The sequence below is a fragment of the Rhinolophus sinicus genome, chromosome 17, assembly GCF_057876585.1.
Source record: "Rhinolophus sinicus isolate RSI-liver-muscle chromosome 17, RSI-T2T, whole genome shotgun sequence".
Lineage (NCBI taxonomy): Eukaryota > Metazoa > Chordata > Mammalia > Chiroptera > Rhinolophidae > Rhinolophus > Rhinolophus sinicus.
In genome coordinates this window covers 154,142,501-154,163,244 of record NC_142517.1, presented here as the reverse complement: position 1 = coordinate 154,163,244, position 20,744 = coordinate 154,142,501, and the positions used below count along the sequence as shown (strand labels likewise).

The 20,744-nt window shown below is 35.8% G+C and overlaps 1 protein-coding gene across 3 annotated transcripts in view; it reads left to right on the top strand.

Moving 5' to 3' along the window:
• FIGN (fidgetin, microtubule severing factor) overlaps positions 1-20,744 on the top strand; it is a 124,693-nt gene that overhangs the window by 100,514 nt on the left and 3,435 nt on the right. For all 3 annotated transcript variants that reach the window (XM_019727309.3, XM_019727308.3, XM_019727310.3), the window contains one exon: positions 15,083-20,744. This exon is cut by the window's right edge and continues 3,435 nt beyond it. In XM_019727309.3, coding sequence (XP_019582868.1) covers positions 15,091-17,334 — 2,244 coding nt within the window. In that variant the 5' untranslated portion in view covers positions 15,083-15,090 and the 3' untranslated portion in view covers positions 17,335-20,744. The remainder of the gene's footprint in view (positions 1-15,082) is intronic.

The following is a 20,744-nucleotide window of genomic DNA, read 5'->3' as shown; positions in this document are numbered from 1 at the left end:
CTACATCAAATACGATCAAGTTTTCCCCATATCCCCTAAAAAGAATATCTCTTGTCTTGATGCTTCTTTGCCCTGTAAACTGCTGTTCATCTTTATTAAGATGTTTATCAATGAGGAAAATTCTCCTCAGTACTTAGTACTCAATTCTAGTTAAAAATCATAAGTAAAACTATGGCTTCCTCATTATTAATAATTTTAAAAGCTCGCATAAAGAATGATTTTGATTATCATTATTATTGTCTTTATTACTATTATTTGGTATCTTGGAGCCTCTTAGCTGTTGTAATAAATTCAAGTGTACAAAACATGCTCTTTTATAAAACATTTATAAATCATATGCTTCATAAGTGAAGTTATTCAAGGTAATGATAATACATTCCAAAGGCACTGAAAGTGGCCATGTCTTAGTTTTTGTTTTTCACCTATGAGTCATTTAAAGATACAGGATTTAGGTTTCAAGTAGTTTTATGCACTGGCTTTTTCTTTTGTGGTTCCAAATACGAATTCAGTCAAGGCTTAAAGAAATAAGATATTTTGATATGAAAGTTATATTAATTCACAAGGGAATGAGTTTGGTTTCTTCTCTACTTTGTAATGCAAAGAAGTACATTTCAGGGAATCAGATGAAACAAGCCATTAATTTGACAGTCGCAGTTCTCATAGCACTATTGATTCAGAAAGCTGAAAACAGTTATGGAGGCTTATTGGCTCCAATTAGGAATCATGAAGCTTGAAGTTAGAAGAAATGAGAGTGTATTGGGATAGGAATCATTCAGTAACAGGATCTTTCTTAACATTTTATCATGAATGAGTATAAATTCTTCACCTCCTATTATTTTTATACTTTTCCATTTCTAGATTATCTTTATGGAACTGTTTTAGTATGTCCAGAATCTCATTTCAAAGCTAATTATGTCACTTTTCGGGTTGCTATTTAAAAATAGCAAACAAAATATATTTATCTTCTTTTGTGAGATATTTCATGACTATAAGTTCAAGAGATCCCTTAGGTCTTACTTATAGGAAGACTCAAAAAATATTTGCAGTTTCTTCCATATAATTTTTATATAATATACATTACATATATATAATATATACATATATATGCATATATATGTGTATATATATATATATATATATATATATATATATATATATATATATATATATACACACACACCTTGGGTTATACTCTATTAATAGATTAATCAATAGAGATTTCATAGATATATACTCATTTTAGCACATGTATCATCTTGTATGGAAATAACTCCTGTCCTTAGAGATGTGTAACATTTTTTTCCTTCTATCAATAAGAAGCCCAACAAATTCTTATGACCACCCTTATCTTAGTGCATATAAATAATATACATTGACAATATTGTCCTTTAATGTTAAGATCTTATTAAGTAATGCTACAAAAAGGAAGAATTGAGGAGTAAAACGGTATTCATGGTTTTAAGAACAGTATCTAATAAAACAATATAATGTTATTTGTAGCTGCTATTATGAAAGGCTAACATTTCTTCAAATATTCCTTTCAAATGTCCATTTTTTACATTTTTACTTAGTGATAGAAATGCAATTTTTCCTCTTAATGATCACAGTATATTTATATCTTGGGTAAGTTTTCATATCTAATGAAATGACAGGAAGAGCTTTTTCTGAGGTGTGGGGATGCTGATGAGGAAAGACTTAATAGCTAGCATCAATTATCGGTTATAAAATCCTTGCTTATCATTTGTTAACAAATGCTCCGTTGAAAAACCTTTTGACCAGCTTGGCACTAACCTAAAATTTGCTGTGCGATGAATATAATCCAACTCTAATAGAGGACGATTGTATTTCCAATTATATTTAAAAATAGAAAAAAATAAGATTATTGTAATAAATCTAAAATCACAGCAACCAATTCATTGAGCTTAATTATGACACTACTAAATGTGAAAATCTATTCAGCGCTAGGAACGCTTTTCACATTACATTCATACTAAAGATTGGCTGTTAAGAGCTCATTACTGGTATTTTTCTAAAGAGTGGTTTATTAAACACAGTTACCTAATAAGCATCTTTGGTGGTGCAAATTGCTGAAAACAGTAATGAGTCTGATTAGACTTCATTTCAATTACGACAGTTTGTCTAGCAAAAAAAAAAAAAAAAAATATATATATATATATATATATATATATATATATATATATAAATATTTTTTTTTTCCTTGATGCTTTGGAATTTGGCTACAAGACACTGTAGAGTTTAAAAAATAAAAAACCACCTCTATATTTCTTTCCACAGTTCACTAATGAAGAGTGAATTGTTCAAGTCATCATCCAATTTACACACTGGAAAACTGGGTGGACAAAGTGGAGTCACATTCATGTTTGCTTAAAAACAGCAAAGGCTACCTTGACTAACATGTCTAAATAAGGTCACCTTTAGTTTCTCTCTGCTTTTTTTATTTCCTTTAGGAATATAAAGCTGCAAATGAGGTGGAGACTCAAAAATGATTCATTCCTATTTAGTTTGTGGAAGTTATTCTCCAGATTAATAGGTTTACCTTTCAATTATGTTTTATCCATGGATCTTCTACTTAAAATTATAACAATACAGGATACTGTTGGTCTAGGCATGCTAATTATCAGACTAATTTTCAAAAATATATTGGGAGGGGATAAAAAGAAGCCAAGCTCTATGAATGTGCACTAATATTTTAGAAAGCAAAAAGGGACGTTCGTTAGACACTAAACTTGATTTTGATATTTTAAAAAGTATGTTATTTAGTTGCAGTTAACAGCTAACCTTCTATTAAATCATGCCTGAATATTACTGCTGAAATTGAAAGAAAAAAATGGTTAATGTAAAAAGCCTCTTAGTGATTAAGCTGTCATTGCTGTCATTCAGGTCCTCTAGTAACATTTTAATGCTTCTGGGAGCTGTGGCCAGGGATGCAATCCACTATTTTATGCTCTATTTTCTGAATAGATTGTTTTAAAGTATAATATCATTTGACACTGAACTGGATAAAATAATTTCTAAGGTAATATATGAGAACAATGGCTGGATGTAGAAGCATTAACAACAACAAAAAGTAGGTCACAATAAACCATCCTCATCTAAAAACTTTACAAGTTAGCTAAGTGATCATGTAATGGCCTTAAGACTGAAAGTCAAATGTAAGTGAATGCTCATATAGGTATTCTGATACTTTCAAAAGATTTACTTATAAGGAGACCAGTTCCAGGTATGCCAGTTTAGTGATTAGGAGTGTAATTAGATCTATGACTCTTTTATTCTATGAATTCTTCATTCTGCTTGTTTATTTTTTTTACATAGAAAACACAAAAACAATTCTAAACTAACAAATCAGGGTGCATTCCTAAGTAACCCAATTATTATATATTTTAATTACTTGCTTTTCAAGAATTTTTAAAAATATTACATTGCAAATGATTCTAATAAGTGTTTTTCTTTTTGTATGCGATTGAGAAAACTGTGTCAGTACTTAATAAAATTGTTATTAGGTTTCCTTTTTGAAGAAACCTTTACACATATAAACCTCAAAAGAGAGTACTAAAGAAAACGAGTGTTCATAGTGTATTTTGAGATCATAAAGAAGACCTTTATAGTATGGAAACTTTTTGAGGTATATGACTATGTTCATGCCACAAACAACAAAAATATAGCTAAAGAAAACCTTAAGTAATGCTTACTTTTGATAAAAATATGATGCACTTTGAGATTATTAATAATAAAGCTAGTAATAAAGCTAGTAAAGCAGATCATTTTTAGGATAAAAGCAATTTTAAAAATCTCTTTCCCTTCTCTCTGTCTTTTTCCCCCATTTTTTTCTATATCCTTTCTGCAACTACAGACATAACACTTACATACACACATACACACATACAGGCACCTAAATTTGATTTTACTGTGTATCCTACATGTATTACCCGCAGGGTTCTGGTTTTCCTTTAGGGCCTTTGTGTAAATAGGATGCAAACGATTTGAAGAAGTAGCAGAAAAATTTGACTTATTTACTTTTTTACCATATGCAACTAAAACTAGTGAATATGGGATTAAATTTCTTTCAAATTATCTGCTAATTTAAAACATGTGACTGGAAAAATCTCCTTTTTTAAAAAAATTGTTAAGGAATACCAGGGCTTATCCATAACTAAAGAGGCCAATAAAATCATCCATGATCATCAATAAGAAATGTAAAATTGTAGAATAGTTTATTTAGACCATGTACCCTGTTTCACCGAAAATAAGACCTAGCCGGACAATTAGCTCTAATGCGTCTTTTGGAGCAAAAATTAATATAAGACCCAGTCATATTATATTATATTATACCCAGTATTATATACTATATTGTATTGTATTGTATTATATTATATTATATTATATTATATTATATTATATTATATTATATTATATTATATTATATTATATTATATTATTATATATTACATTATGTTACATTACATTATACCCGGTCTTATATTATTTAAGACCTGGTCTTATATTGTAGTAAAATAAGACCGGGTCTTATATTAATTTTTGCTCCAAAAGATGCCTTAGAGCTGATTGTCCGGCTAGGTCTTATTTTTGGGGAAACACGGTAGAAGTAACATCCATATAGTTTTAACTCTATTGATAGTATGGAGAGCAACTTTGTTTTTAACTGCCAAAGTAAACCCTGTTTATTCACAACAGAAGAGAGTTGGATTGAAATTAATTGTGGAACCAGAAGAAGAAGGGTGATCTATATTTTATGTGGTTAATGCCACTGGATCAACCATTTTATTCAAATCAGCCAAAGACTAAATTTTTATTTTTTAATGTAATGGCATTGTCTGTCATAACAGTAGATGAAATTGTGCAGTTAAATATTGTCATAGAGAACACAATCAAGATGGAATTTGAAGAAACAATTTATTTACTTGTGGTCTCTCCTAGGTCATTAGCCTTTCCCTGAGAATTAGGTTGTTGGGCACCCCCTCCAGGACAGGAAATGCCACTTTCTGTGAGGGTGCTAATATCTTCTCTTCTGCTTGTCTCATTATGCAGCATTCTTTGTTTTTACAAACGGAAGCGCCAACTATACTAATGACTAGACTGTCTGTCACACTGCACTTTAACAATGTTCTGTTTATCTGGAAATTAGAACATCCCAATTATAGGTGGTGCTGAGGTTTATATCACCAGAGCATAGAATAGAGTCAGGTGGGGAAAGAATGGAGAGATGAGGAAACTTGCTGTTACTAAGAGCTCTTCACTTTTAATCCTGGACCATGTTGATTGTATTCTAAAGCAGTTTATCTTCAGATGTCGTCTCATACGGGAAAAACAACACTAAACCTACCAAAACTCATTTCATATGTAGCTTTTGCTACTGCCTTCAGATCAAAGTTATTTTCTTCAGGCTGGACTAAATTATACACAGGTCCCAGGAGTGAAGGACGCTGAATTAATGCACTATGTCACCCAGCCCTGACTATAGAATATTTTTATCAAAGTCCAAGACACTATTTTGCTATTGCATTAAAAATTAATGCATGAATTGCCAAAAAGAGAAAAATGCATAAATAACCTAAACAAATTTTATCTAGGATATTTGTACATTTTAGAGTCACCTTAAGCAAAGAGTTTTTAAGGAGAATGGTTGAAGCGTTGTATACTTATATGTAAATAATATAATTACTCCTTTGTCTAATTTATATGAGAGTCCTCAATTTTAAATAAGCAGCCTTAATTACCTATTTTGTTTTATGTAAACTGTCTTTTTAGTGTAAGCTTCCCAAGAAGCACAGTAAAAAGGATGGATGCAAATTCCGTCTTATACAAGGTCATGGGGCTTGGGAGTTTCTGAATTTGCTTATTGACCCATGTCAGCATGATGTTTTGAGCGAAAATGAATATAGTTCAGTTTAAATATAACTAAACTGAACTTTGAATTTATATACTTGAAATAGAATACACGCACGCAAATAACTGTTTACAGATAGCTATATGTGCACATAATGATTAACATAACATTTTAGGATTGTGACCGAAGGAAATTAACCATCCATATCATCATTCAAAGTTGGTACCATGGCTGGTTGTGTTAATTAAAAGTGCACATTTATTTTATAGGGCACAACAGTATCTTGAGAATCAATTGGAATAACATCAGATTTTAGAACGATGGTAATGTTATCAATGCAGAGTACTTTTTAAAAATAAAAACTCAAAGCACATAGAGAATGCACAATACTTTTGGTATTTGGATTTCTTTTTCTGGATCAATCATACAGGCTGGATGCTATGCATCTAGAATGGGGCCCTCAGGTTGTGTTAACCCCATTTATCCCTGCGCACTACAGCTCACCTGTTATTTACACACATAAAAGGGTTGATGCTGCAGAACAAGGGGAATGCTCTGTTGTGACACAGCACATACATATTCATTAGCAATGGCAGTCCCCATGGACATATGGGGTATGTCCTGATGATCTTTGTATGACAAAAAGAACTGGGGGGAAGGGTAGATGGCCTTAATGGATTAAAAACATACGCGGAAAAAAGGAAGAGACTGTATGAAAAATGAAAGGCCATAAAGTAACAGCTTTAAAGGTTAACTACAAAGCCCTATTTAAACTGATTATAAATTGTCTAAAATGATTCTCATAGAATAAACAAAATAACATTTGACTTAACATGGGAAAATCAGCCTCTTCCCTACTAACTCTCAGATTCTTTCCTTTGCAACAGTTGATGACACCTGACACTAAATACTAAGATTCTGAGTATGAATCATTTATATATTTTAAATTCCATGTATATGCATGATTGTGTATTCTTGTGAGTTAATTGTCTTAGGATATATATGGACTTTTGGAAAACTGTTTTTACTTGATTTAAATTATTATTCAAAATGTTTTACATATAAATTTTTGTAAAACCTACCTCTGACCCCCAAAAAACAACATAAATCTACATTGTAATTTTAAAATACAAGAATTTTATATGAACGTGATTTTATGTTCACTTGAATACTTTGATTTAATTACTGGAAATTTTAAGATCCCTCCCCACACACACACACACACACACACACAGGGAATAAAATAAGTCTTTGAATTATGATTATGATTTCCTCTGTTTCTTTAAGTGATAGGATGTCTGTCCTGATCATGTGCTAAATATAAGATCAGTGGACTAAAAGTGATATTTTCTTTCACCCGTGTATTTGCTTTGCATAGTGCCTATGCATTCATCCTCATAAAAGCACACCATCTCTTAGATATGTCTTACATGTCACAAATGATAACCTTCCAGACCCACACATACCAATTTTCATCCTCAATATGCAATACTGGCAAAATAGTCATTTTTATATTTGGTCATGTTTTGGTGAGTGAATATTTTGTTGCTGTGAATAAAATGCAATGCCTTTTAGGGAAACTGATTCAGATCATAGGCTACCCACAAATGTAATTGAAGGACAGGGTGTATACCATTCTAGTCCGAGTCATGGTACCTGTGACATTGAGTACAGGCTCTGCCTAAACTCCAATTGATGACACATGGTACAGGGTCACTTGTTTATCCAGATACCATCCACCCAACAGTTTTCCATAAGAAATAGCAAGTATAACTTTAGAGTAATTTAATCTCTCAAAAGTTGTACTGAAGTTCATGATTGGTTAATAAGGGATGCTTTACTATTAAATAAAGCTTTGGTTTGTGGTATCAGAACCTATGGGAGGTTCAAAGGAGCATATTAAGGATGGTGGGGATTGACATATGGAAAACAGCTAGGAAAAGTATCTGGTAAATCAGCGCAAAGGGGGAAATACTAAAGTCACAGCAATCTGGAAACCAGTTTTTTAAAGAAATCATTATCATTCTATACTGTTGTACTAATGACACTGAATCAAAAAGAAAAAAAAAAAAATTACGTTCCCTGTGCCCTGATTAAGAGGTCAGGAATGCATATAATCAATACCATTTGGAAATTTTCCTTCTAAACGGACTGCTTTTTTTTTTTTTTCAGAGCACTATACTTGCTAATTTTCAAGAAAATATAGTTAAGTGAAGAAAAACTGGAGCTTGAAGCTTCACAGGGAAGTCATATAAATTCAATTGCTTATGTGACTAATAAGTACGATAAAAATACCTGATGTTGTAATGGGGAGTGGGGGCACTACGACACACTGGGGAGGGCATGCCATGTCCGCAGGGCAGCTGGTCCTTGCTGTCATCCAACTGTTGCCAGGCAAGAATGAGATCTAGTGTTGTGAGATCGTTCAGCCTGTCTTGAGAAATATGGAAATAGAGATTATTTTATATAAAGTTGACTGATTTTAAACCCTGTGCTGGCCAAACAAAACGTGGTTGTAGGCTGTATGCTGCCCTCAGACTGTCAGGTGGCAATTTTTCTGTTAGAGGGTGAGGTATTAGAACTATATTTACTAAGGACCATTTAGCTAGAAATGCCTTTATGATTGTTAAAAAAGGTTGCCTTATGCAAATAAGATAGAATGGGAGGAGAGAGTAATTTTCTGCAAAATGTATTATAATTTGGAGTCTTGAGGTGTGAAAGTGTGATTTAAAGAGAAAAATAATTTCACAGCATTGCTGTATAATTATAATATCTTAGTTTGAGACTGCATATTTTGAAATCATTCTTAACTGATTTAAACTTCTAAGTACTTTGTTTCTTAGTTGTGGTCTCTACAACGTTGAGTTACAAATAACATTAAAAATAAATACAATACTTTGAAAACATTTTGAGTTTTTGACACCTTTTTGATTAAAGAGATCACGCTCTGTTTTGCTGAATATGAAAGAATTTCTATTCCTTTCTTATAACCAACATTCCCACAGGAAAATTTCCTTTTTGTAGCTGTCCTGAGATTGAAGAAAAAGTGATTTATAAATTCTAAGAGTGATTGTACTTTTATCTGTCTAGTCAGTTTTGTTTTGTGTTTAAAGCACCTCTAGCTTTTTTTCAAAATAAAGGAATAACAAAAAAATATTTACGTAGCTGTTCTCAGTTACAAAATATTTTCACAAATATTATCACTTTTGGTAATCTTAATAACAATCCAGTATTATATTATACCATTACTGTCCACGTTTCGTAGCTGAAAACAGTGAGTATGATGTGCTTAAGTGAGTTCACCAGGATTAGAACAAATAAGCGATGGCATGAGCAAAGCCAGTAGTCTGATTCTCAAGCTTGGAATATTCTCTCTTCAGACAAAATTCTAGAACCTTCTTTATGTTTTCTCCAGTTTCTATCCCAACAATCTAGCTATGTCCCCAAATAAAACACATTGTTAGACAAAGCAGTATTCAAGCCAACAGCATACCATATAGTAAGTGAAGTACCAAGCTGTAACTGAGGCTGTCTGCACTGAGGAGTATGTCACTTTAAAGTTCTCTTAATCGCTAAAATCAAACAGTCTAATTGTAGAGAAATTAGAAGGTGAAATTATAAAGAAGATAGAAAGCTGGAAGAGTTTCATTGCCTAGTAAACAAAAACAGACAGATTCCCTTGATTTAACTTCTTAGCATCGAACCACAAAGCTTTACATAGTGGACCCTTAGTTTGTTGACTAAATTAAAAGTCCCGACATCATATTCATCTTATAAAGGACTTCTAATTTTGGTGTTCTGAAGATGGAACTAAATTAACTAGGTTAAAGAGAATGTAATTTTGATGCTTCTTCCCCTCACTTTTCTCCTGCTATTCTTTTAGCTATAACATGACATTTTCTGGCTAGACTTATCAGGATATGGACTGTGGAAGATTTCAGATCAAATGGGTTAGTTCAAGTAATACTAAATACTGCTGTGTTGGCCTCTTGGCTTATGAGCGTGGGTACACAAAAGGAGAATGCTGCTTAGTCTGCTCAGAGATTTCGTTTGGCCATCACTCCCATTGAAGAATAATGATAAGTAGACATGGCATAGTGCTAGTTTTCAGTACCAGGAAGTTTGCAGGCCCTCTCTCGGAAGGCGCTTCACTACAGAAACATGTATTTTCAGCCAATGAATTTGCTACTATTACTCTCTACCTGACATTTTGAATGCTCTATGTGTTCTTCCATTTCCTACCTAGGAGATGATGAATCTGTTGCATTATTAGGCTGAGGAGACTGGAAACGAAAATTACTTTGGTATATTCACCCCTGTAGTGATTGTTTCCTAGAGAGAAACCTGGGTAAATATGGTATTAGATTTTAAAATATGTATTTTAAAAAATAATAATGAAAGGTTCGGGGTCCAGTAGACCAAAGGAGTATAATGGGTGTAGTGATGTCCATCCTGCAGGCCTGGGGAACTCTGTGCCACTATCCTAGAGCCAGCAAGCCTGCCATGCCTACAGGTGTTTGCCTCAGGTTCCTGCCCTTAGGACGTCTGAGAAAACCTACAAATGAAGCAAAGTCCCTAGCAGCCAGAATTACCCCATGGGAACCTTGTAGAAGAGAACAGCTTTTTTAGACCTGATGAACTGCTGAATAGCATATGTGTGGTAGGGGTGGGGGTGGGGTAGTGAGTGCCTCAGATTAATATTTCCAGGAATGTGTGCTAAAAATAGATTCTAGAAGGCTTAGTCTTTTATTTCCAATTTCCTCCCATTCTGAAAGTTGTTTTTATATCCTTCATTTTTCTATACAAGAGTTTCTTTATCATTTTGAACATGAGACAGAATTTTGAAAGATGCCACAGTTGTTTCATTTCAAAATAAAGAGCAACATGGAGGAAGTAAAGCAATGAGGCAGCAACTTTTAGTAATTAAACCTAAGTTATGAAATGGTCAGTAAAGATAACAATGGAAAATGTTATCCAAATGGTCCAGTTTTATGGGAAATACAGACTTGTTCATTTATATACACACAAATTTATCCTATAACAATGAAATAACAAAATGCTCAGGCTTTTTACTGTAGAATCTGTCATTCTCATGTTAACACAGGTGAAAATATCTTCAAAGTAATTTTCTATTGATTTACACATTTTAAAAACAAACATTGCATTGTGAAATTTGCCAGCTGTATTAAGAATTCTCTGCTCCTTTCAAAAATGAAAACTAATGTTTTGGAGCAATTCTTCAATTATCTTTAAAAACTATTTTTCTTAACTTTCTACTGTTTTACATTTAAGCTTTATCCAAACAGCAGTGGGAGTTATTGTTCTGGAGTCACATTCCTAATAATGTTAAGACAGTATTGTTTCTGAGTTTTTTCTCTTCATGTTCTAAAGGGAAACCATAGGAAAGCTGTTTCTAAAACTCATCTCATTATGTTGTGCCAAGCTACGTGGCATGCACGTGCTGCTTCCTACTCACAGATACCAGTGATACAATCAAAGCGAGCATGATTTCTTGTTCAGAGAACACTTGACTCTACGTTTTTCATCCATTTCACATCAGAAATAGCACCACCAATAAACAGAACAATAATAACAACAAAAACAAGTTTGGTTCTACTTTCAATTAGTATTAAAATCTCAGAAACAGATGAAAAAGGCCAGGACAATCTCCTGAACACTAGCTTCTTTAGCTCCCAGTAATATTGAAAACTAGCTTGTGGTAAACTATTAAATTACACTTTCAAAGAATACTAATGATTTTTAAGCACTGGCTAAGTACTTGTGTTTCAGAGGATGTGAATAATTCTGTTCCCTTAAGTTTATTTAATCAAAGCTCAATCTTGCCTTTTGCAGCCCTGCTAAGGTTATTATTATTTAGTATGCATCAATAAATAAACTTTCAATTATCTTAGTGAAGACATCCAAAAATAGCATGAGAATCAAAAGCAATGTCGTATCCAGTAATTGTTCCAAATAAATAATTCTGATAGATAGGATCTTTGCTTAATTTCAGATGAAATAGAAATCTTGTGAAATTTAATTAGTTTTGCTAAACTATGCAGAAATACCCAGTGAAAACAGCCTACTTTATTTAAACTTTATATTCCTGTGATTTATATTGATTATAACTTAAATAAGATAATTGTTCGCATATTTTTATAAATGATTTACAAGGAAAATAAATTAAGCCCATAAAGGTGGAAGGTTGCCCGATTTTTATTTTTTTAATAACTATTCTAAGTCTAAAGCAGTCCCCCCCCCCATGAGAATTTTGTTATGTATGTGTTAACTAATGCCAACAGTGGCTTACCTCGGATAACTGAAAGAAGTCATATCCTTAAATGCGTATGTGTGTGTTGTGTTGTGTTGCATTTGTGGTAAACTACATTGCCTGTGACTCCTAAATTAGTTTCTGAAACTTTAATCAAGACATTTATTCAAATATTTCTTCTGTATCTATCTAATCTAAGTCTTACTCATAGCATATGGGTGTTGTTATTTTCTCAACTCTGTGTTTTGATAATCTGTTAAAGAAAAAAAAATGCTAATAGAAATTCCCTGGAAATAACTTACAGGACTAATGAATTTGTAGATCTTTTAGACAGTTCTATATTACAGTCACATTAATATTCTCTCCTTTTTATAAGGCTCGAAGTAAATCCCATGACACTAGAAGAATTTAGATACTGATTACTTGCGATTGGTTCCTGGTGATTTGCTCTTAATAATTTCCAGTTGAATTTAATGAAAGTATGATTCCTGAAATGCTACTTCATTAAAATTGCATCTTTTCCCCTTTAACTGTGGTTTCGGTCATTTCACCCATTTTGCGGTGTGTTTTCCTCCCCCTTAAAAAATAATGATTGAGAAAGCAGAAACAATTAGGAATATCACTTTAGTTCTTCCTAGAACTCACACCCAGAATTTCTGTTGAGTGATTTGATGCAAGCTGCACTTCATCCAATTTTGCATTTTTTCCCCCCAATTTGATGAGGTTGTTTTTAAAAGACAGAGCTTGAAAAGAGAAACAGGAAGGTTTAGGGGGAGTGATGGGAAGTGAAAATAGAATCTGTTGCAGGTACAAGAGAAGCAAGGTATTTAATATTTTTACGAAAAAACATATGTAAAGCTTAATTCAGTTATTCTGTGCAGCTTTCAGACTTAATTTAACTGAGATGGGGATTTGCAAATGAATATCTAAATGGATCATTTTTAAAAATCCAAATGCAAATGAGTACAACTACAGTAAAATATATTTGCAAATGAATCCTGTTGCTTTATTCATTTATTGTGTAATTATTGCAATCCTTCCCACCTTGTTTTCAGTATTTATTAATCATTAAGTCAGAAGCATGACAGCAGTGCCAGCCCTGGCATGATTCTCTTTGACTAAAACCTTGTAAATTAACACAATTAGCACAGCATCATCTTGCTAATTAACTTCCAGTGTCTGGTGCAGTGGTTTTGCAAACAAGGAAGAGGGAGTCAGAAGGGAATCAACATGCCATTCTGTTACCAAACTCTGTGCTGTGTTCGGTTTAGCTCAGTAAGTCAAAGCTGGCCATGTCAGAAGCCAGAGTCAGGCCATGAAGAGCTAAAGCATTTGAGGGAGGAAAGCAGAAGGGGGTAGGAGCTGTCAAAATTGACTGGGTAATTCAGAAGGGAGCTGATGCCACAGATGCTTCATTGAGACCAGGCCTCCTTTTTATCAAAGAATCTCCGCCAGAGGGCACAAGACAGTTTGCAAAATTCACTTTGGGTAATACAAAGGAGATTAAGGAGGCCTGCTTAATATAGCAGTACCAGAATAGGAAGTGTTTGAACCAAGCAGAGATTAGAATGAGATGAGCCAGCACTGGGAAATAGAACAGGGTTCCAGTGCTCTTCTGTAACTAACTATATGAGAGTCCTCGAGGGTACATTGTAAATCCCTTTGGGTCCTGGTTCTCTAATCTGTAAAATGAGGTAATTTCTAAGGTCTCCTTAAACTGTAAAATTCAAATGAGTCTCTGATTCTAACTGCTTAGTATATTCTCTTAAATGAGAAAATACTCTTATTTTATAGTTTGCTACATGTCACCTTGCTTCAATTAGTAACTAGCAGATAATAGAATTACCCATAGCGTCTCATTATCTGGTTGTACTCTTTTAGTTTCTGCCACACACTGCTTCCCATAGAAATGTAGTTAGAATCCAGATTGTCTTCTTATTCTCTCATTCTCTCTATTCTTATCTTCCCTTTCACCTCTTGTTTCCCCCCACACTCTCTCTACCCCGTGTGTGTGTGTGTGTGTGTGTGTGTGTGTGTGTGTGTGTGTGTTTCTCTCCTCTTAGTAACTTGGAGGCTGTAAGACAGAGAGAAGGATTATAAGAGAAGGAGGGAGAATGCTAGCTGGAAGACCGACAGACAAGTGATGCTTGTTTCTTTTTTCAGACTCAACAACAGAACTGAGAGGCAGAAAGGAGCCAGTTGTAATTCATACCGAGTTGTAGGCTTTGTGTGATGAAAGCGATGGAGCGCTGCCTGGGAGATTGCTTTGCTGCACTCCACGAAGCAGATTTGAAACTGTCGTGGACCACTTTAGATGAGAGTTGGATTATGGAATGACCTGCTATGTCTGTGTCATATTGTTCTGTGCAGGGAGCATTATACTGTGCTAACTAGGTGTTCAGTACCAAATAAGAGAGGTATCCTAGATGTGATCTGTCAGCTGTGTCTCATTTTTATATTGGTTAAAATATAAAACAAACTGTGATGTGAAGAGAGAATATCGAGATATTGTACATGTGTAATACTGTAACTGGCTAGATATTTAAAATGTATGCATATTTTATTGTAAGAACCAATGACTGAATTATAATTTGACAGGAATGTGTGTGTACATATATATGTATTTCTCTCTGCGTGTAGCAAAACAATTGATAGGCTTAACAGCAATAAATGTTCTTATCACTTAAAAATGAAACAAAAAAAATAGGTCTTCTACAGAGTTTTCATTTCAATTCAGTTTATACTGGGCTGAAATTGAATCCATTTTAAAGTATACGTATTATGTACAGAGATCATAGCAGGTATTATAAACTAGGGAAATGCTTTATAATGTTGATATTATTAGTGGAAAATAATAGGTAACAAAATAAGTTTTGGGGGAAGCTTTATCAGTTCTGATGAATATTAAGTAATTTAACTTTCCCCCCCACCCCCAAAATCTGTAGGCTTGAAGATGCAGTGGACGCCGGAGCATGCCCAGTGGCCAGAACAGCACTTCGACATCACTTCGACCACTCGGTCTCCTGCCCATAAAGTTGAAGCCTATAGAGGTCATTTGCAGCGCACCTATCAGTACGCCTGGGCGAATGATGACATATCTGCTCTGACTGCATCCAACCTACTAAAAAAATACGCAGAGAAGTATTCTGGCATTTTGGAAGGCCCTGTGGACCGACCTGTCCTCAGCAACTACTCAGATGCACCATCAGGGCTAGTGAATGGTCGAAAAAATGAAAGCGAACCCTGGCAGCCTTCCTTGAATTCAGAAGCTGTGTATCCCATGAACTGTGTCCCAGATGTTATCACTGCCAGCAAAGCTGGAGTCAGTTCAGCCCTCCCTCCAGCAGATGTCTCTGCGAGTATAGGGAGCTCTCCTGGGGTGGCCAGCAACCTGACAGAACCCAGTTATTCAAGTAGTACCTGTGGAAGCCACACCGTACCTAGTCTTCACGCAGGGCTGCCCTCTCAGGAATATGCCCCAGGATATAACGGATCATATTTGCATTCTACTTACAGTAGCCAACCGGCACCTGCACTTCCTTCACCTCATCCATCTCCTTTGCATAGCTCTGGGCTCCTGCAGCCACCACCACCACCTCCCCCGCCACCAGCCCTGGTCCCGGGCTACAATGGGACTTCGAACCTCTCCGGTTACAGCTATCCCTCTGCGAGCTATCCTCCTCAGACTGCTGTGGGATCCGGGTACAGCCCTGGGGGTGCACCTCCTCCTTCAGCATACCTGCCTTCAGGAATTCCTGCCCCTACACCGCTGCCCCCCACCACGGTTCCTGGCTACACCTATCAGGGTCACGGTTTGACACCTATTGCACCCTCGGCCCTGACAAACAGTTCGGCAAGTTCTCTCAAACGGAAAGCCTTCTATATGGCAGGGCAAGGAGACATGGACTCCAGTTATGGAAATTACAGCTATGGCCAACAGAGATCTACACAGAGTCCTATGTACAGAATGCCCGACAACAGCATTTCAAACTCAAATCGGGGGAATGGTTTTGACAGAAATGCTGAAACATCATCCTTAGCATTTAAGCCAACGAAGCAGCTAATGTCCTCTGAACAGCAAAGAAAATTCAGCAGCCAGTCCAGTAGGGCTCTGACCCCTCCTTCCTACAGTACTGCTAAAAATTCATTGGGATCAAGATCCAGTGAATCCTTTGGGAAGTACACGTCACCCGTAATGAGTGAGCATGGGGACGAGCACAGGCAGCTCCTCTCTCACCCAATGCAAGGCCCTGGACTCCGTGCAGCTACCTCATCCAACCACTCTGTGGACGAGCAACTGAAGAATACTGACACTCACCTCATTGACCTGGTAACCAATGAGATTATCACCCAAGGACCACCAGTGGACTGGAATGACATTGCTGGGCTCGACCTAGTAAAGGCTGTCATTAAGGAGGAGGTGTTATGGCCAGTGTTGAGGTCAGATGCGTTCAGTGGACTGACGGCCTTACCTCGGAGCATCCTTTTATTTGGACCTCGGGGAACAGGCAAAACATTATTGGGCAGATGCATAGCTAGTCAGCTGGGGGCCACATTTTTCAAAATCGCTGGTTCTGGACTAGTTGCCAAGTGGTTAGGAGAAGCAGAGAAAATCATCCATGCCTCTTTTCTTGTGGCCAGGTGTCGCCAGCCCTCGGTGATCTTTGTTAGTGACATTGACATGCTTCTCTCCTCTCAAGTGAGTGAGGAACACAGTCCAGTCAGTCGGATGAGAACCGAATTTCTGATGCAACTGGACACTGTACTAACATCGGCTGAGGACCAAATCGTAGTAATTTGTGCCACCAGTAAACCAGAAGAAATAGATGAATCTCTTCGAAGGTACTTCATGAAACGACTTTTAATCCCACTTCCTGACAGCACAGCGAGGCACCAGATAATAGTACAACTGCTCTCACAGCACAATTACTGTCTCAATGACAAGGAGTTTGCACTGCTCGTCCAGCGCACAGAAGGCTTTTCTGGACTAGACGTGGCTCATTTGTGTCAGGAAGCCGCGGTGGGCCCCCTCCACGCCATGCCAGCCACAGACCTTTCAGCCATTATGCCCAGCCAGTTGAGGCCCGTTACATATCAAGACTTTGAAAATGCTTTCTGCAAGATTCAGCCTAGCATATCTCAAAAAGAACTTGATATGTATGTTGAATGGAACAAAATGTTTGGTTGCAGTCAGTGATAACTTCTTAAAAAAGGTGTAATGAATGTTGGCACACACACATAAAACCTGCTACATAGGGTATAGAGCCCCTTTCCAGTAGTGTTTAAATTGCAAAGGGTACTGGGGAAGACGACAATTAAGTTGAATCTTTAGAGTCAGGGTAGATTTGGAGGAAAAATGAATCCAATGAGAGCTTCTGATTTGAAAGCCCCAGATGACAGAAAGCATCTGCCGATGCTCAGTTCGGTTCAAGCTAGACAACACTCACCAAGGAGCAAGGTGCAAGTGTGTTGACTTCAGAAGGACATGAACCTCGTGTGTTGATTCCATTCTGCTGTTCTCGAGATTTAGTTGCTGTCAAGTGCCTGGAGTGGTGCTTTATTTTTTGTTTGCCTCACAATTACATTGGTGGCATGTGCTAATATAAAGAGCTTTAACTTCAAACATTATTGGACTAAAGAGATGAATGGTTGTGTTTATGACAGAAAACCAGATTTTTGCCATTTTAAGAGCAACAGTATTCCTCAATCCTGTCTGTTCTGCAGTATTAAGCTAAGAACAGGTAAAACAGGGTAACGGTAATCTGGACCTTAATTTCTGCAGTTCATTTCTTTTAATGTTCTTGTCTGCAAAAACTCAGGAAAGCGATTGTGATTTGTACAGTACCTCAAAGGAATGTGTTGAAAGCACTATGTACTGCTGAGAGTAATGGGATAGGCTTCAATGTTACTTTATATTAAAATGTATGTTTACCTCAAAAATTGGAAAATAGCAAGGAAAATTACTTTGAATGTATCCAGAAATATACTGACGTGTGATACAACTAATTATTTACAATTTAAAGTAGAAATGGAAGGATTCTTTTTAAAAAGGTTCTTTTACTAATTATGGGGAATTGACCAGAGCAGAATAATTCTTTATGTCAGTAAGTGAAAGAGTTCGTACATTGCTCCTTGATAATGAAGTGAAAATGTTCTTAAAAGGTACACTGGTTAATAGAAAGCTACTTATTCAGTTTGTGTTAGTGTCTAGAACAGTCAGCCACAAGACCTGTTTAGGACCCTGAAAGTCACAGAACCTAAAATCTAGGACTGCGTTTTACTGCATAGGTGGTGGTGGTGGTGGTTTGCAAGTTCTCGCTTAAAACTGCTGGGAATAGTGTCATTCTATTCACTAATCTAATTTATAGGCTTGCCATGCTGTTTGATAGGATAGGATGCAGAAGATAGCAACCAACCAAACAAACAAACAAGTAGTTAAATAAATACAAAAACCAACCAACTTATATACATCCACAAAGAACATTTACATCTCTCCTTTTTGACTCCTCTCGTTAGTGCAATTTTGCTTCTCATTTTGAAATCTTCTGGGCTGTAGTGCTCCCGCTTCATTTCTACCTCTTGGAAAGTACATTTCTCTTGGAAAGTAAAATAGGATATTGGAAGTGGACACACACACACACACACACACACACACACGCACTCACACACACACACACAATTGCTTGCCAAACATGTTACTTTGTTTTCTTCCATCTTTTCTCATAAAATCTAGTTTCCAGATACATCAGTCTTCCCTCTTACTTCTACCTAAGTCTGCCCCACACCCCAATAGCATATGTGGCATTTTTCTTAATTTCCCATTCCTCTCTTGATCCCCACCAAGTTGTTCTTTGTATCCTTTAATGCTTTATGTGCAACTTTTCATTGATAGCTGACAGATGCTCGGCAATGCCTCTGAACAGACACAGTGTAGGCTGTAGCTTTCCAAAGCCACTGCCCGTACATAAGCAGAACAGCCTGTCTTTTTTTGAATGTATTTTTCCTGTTACTTTTTTCTTTCCTTTTTTTTTTTTTTTTTTTTTAGTTGAGACATGCAGTAACAAAACTGTTGCAAAGCACTGGCATTTTATGTATTCAAAAAGTGATGTACATTTAAAAATTTTAAATAAATGTAATGGGAAGCCCCAAGAAAGTTATTTCTGTTATTGTTTTTTTTCCTTCAAATATTTTTACTGATTTCATCCACAATGTCAAATTCCCTGAAACACAACATAGAGAAAGCTAATGAGAACTTCATGATATTTCTGATATTTTATGATGCCTGATCATTACTCCTAGTTTTTATTTTTCATGTTCCTAAAAACTGAGCAAATGAATCAGAATTTAATTTACTATGATATGCTATGAATTAAAACTGTGCTTACATATAAATATTCCATGTTAAAAAGCTGTGCCTTTCATTAAGGATACAAAAAATAATATTTAAGTACATGCTCTGCTTTTCACAAGTGAATAAATGCTACAGTATGTTCTGGCTCTACCCTGCATACCCCTGATTGTAAGGAGATTCTAATATCCCTATTAACTTGTAGGTTCATATCGATCTCACTGACAAGTTTACTTTTGCACAGTGCTGACCTATTTTCTGTCTTTTAGACATTACATTTCATTTCCGCCAATATGCTGTGTTCACTTGAAAACAACTGGCAAGTTTTGAGAAACTCAGTCTTATTTAGACAACTTTGGAAAATCCAATATTGATCCATATTTTTTGTGGCTACTAAGAGTTAATGCCAAAAATATGACTGCACTATTATGTTTTACACTTGTCTATAAACCTGAAAATAAAGTCATACATATTGGCTTTTAGCTTTAAATGACTTAAAAATTACTTTGATACATGAGTGGTCAAAAATCCATGTATTTAGGCAGAAGCCGAAGTTGTGTGTGAATTTCACTTAGCCTCACAAATTCTAGGAGTTGATTTCTTAGGAAATTGGGCATGCTGACGAAATGGAGATACGTTGGGGGAGATAAGGCTGACCTTTGAGTAGGTAGTGCTCGCCTGTGATTCTTTGATTCTGCGTGACAGCATTATGAGCTCTTCTACGGACTAGGCTAATAATGAACTCTTCTGGCCATCGCTTCCGGAGCTTGGGTGGGGGTGGGGTACCACATCCTCAGTAGTGAATGTGTGCAATCAGTGAAAGTACAACTGAGTAATCGGGCTTCATACTCTTGGCCTCTTTGTGACTGCTAAGAATTTGGAGAAGGCTACTAATGAAGGTAAGGTAATGAGCCAGTCTAAATTCCTTGCCGTCTGGCTAGGGGATTTGAGCCAGTCCACTTAACAGCCCCTAATTCTCTTCTTCACGACTGTAGTAACATTTCCAACAGGGACAAAAAGGAAGTGAAGGAAACTACTTCAGAAGTATCAATAGAAATTCAAGAGGTAGTTCATAATAACCTTATGTGTGACACAAATGGAAATACTCTACACTTCTGGCATGTTTCTCACCAAAATATTTAGAACATCAGTGACAGTATGGAAAACTTTGCTGACTGAGCTGACCAATGGAATGTGAAGGCAGTATACTTTAAGGCTATTTACTTTCACACAGAATGTTTATCTATTAGTCAGTTTGT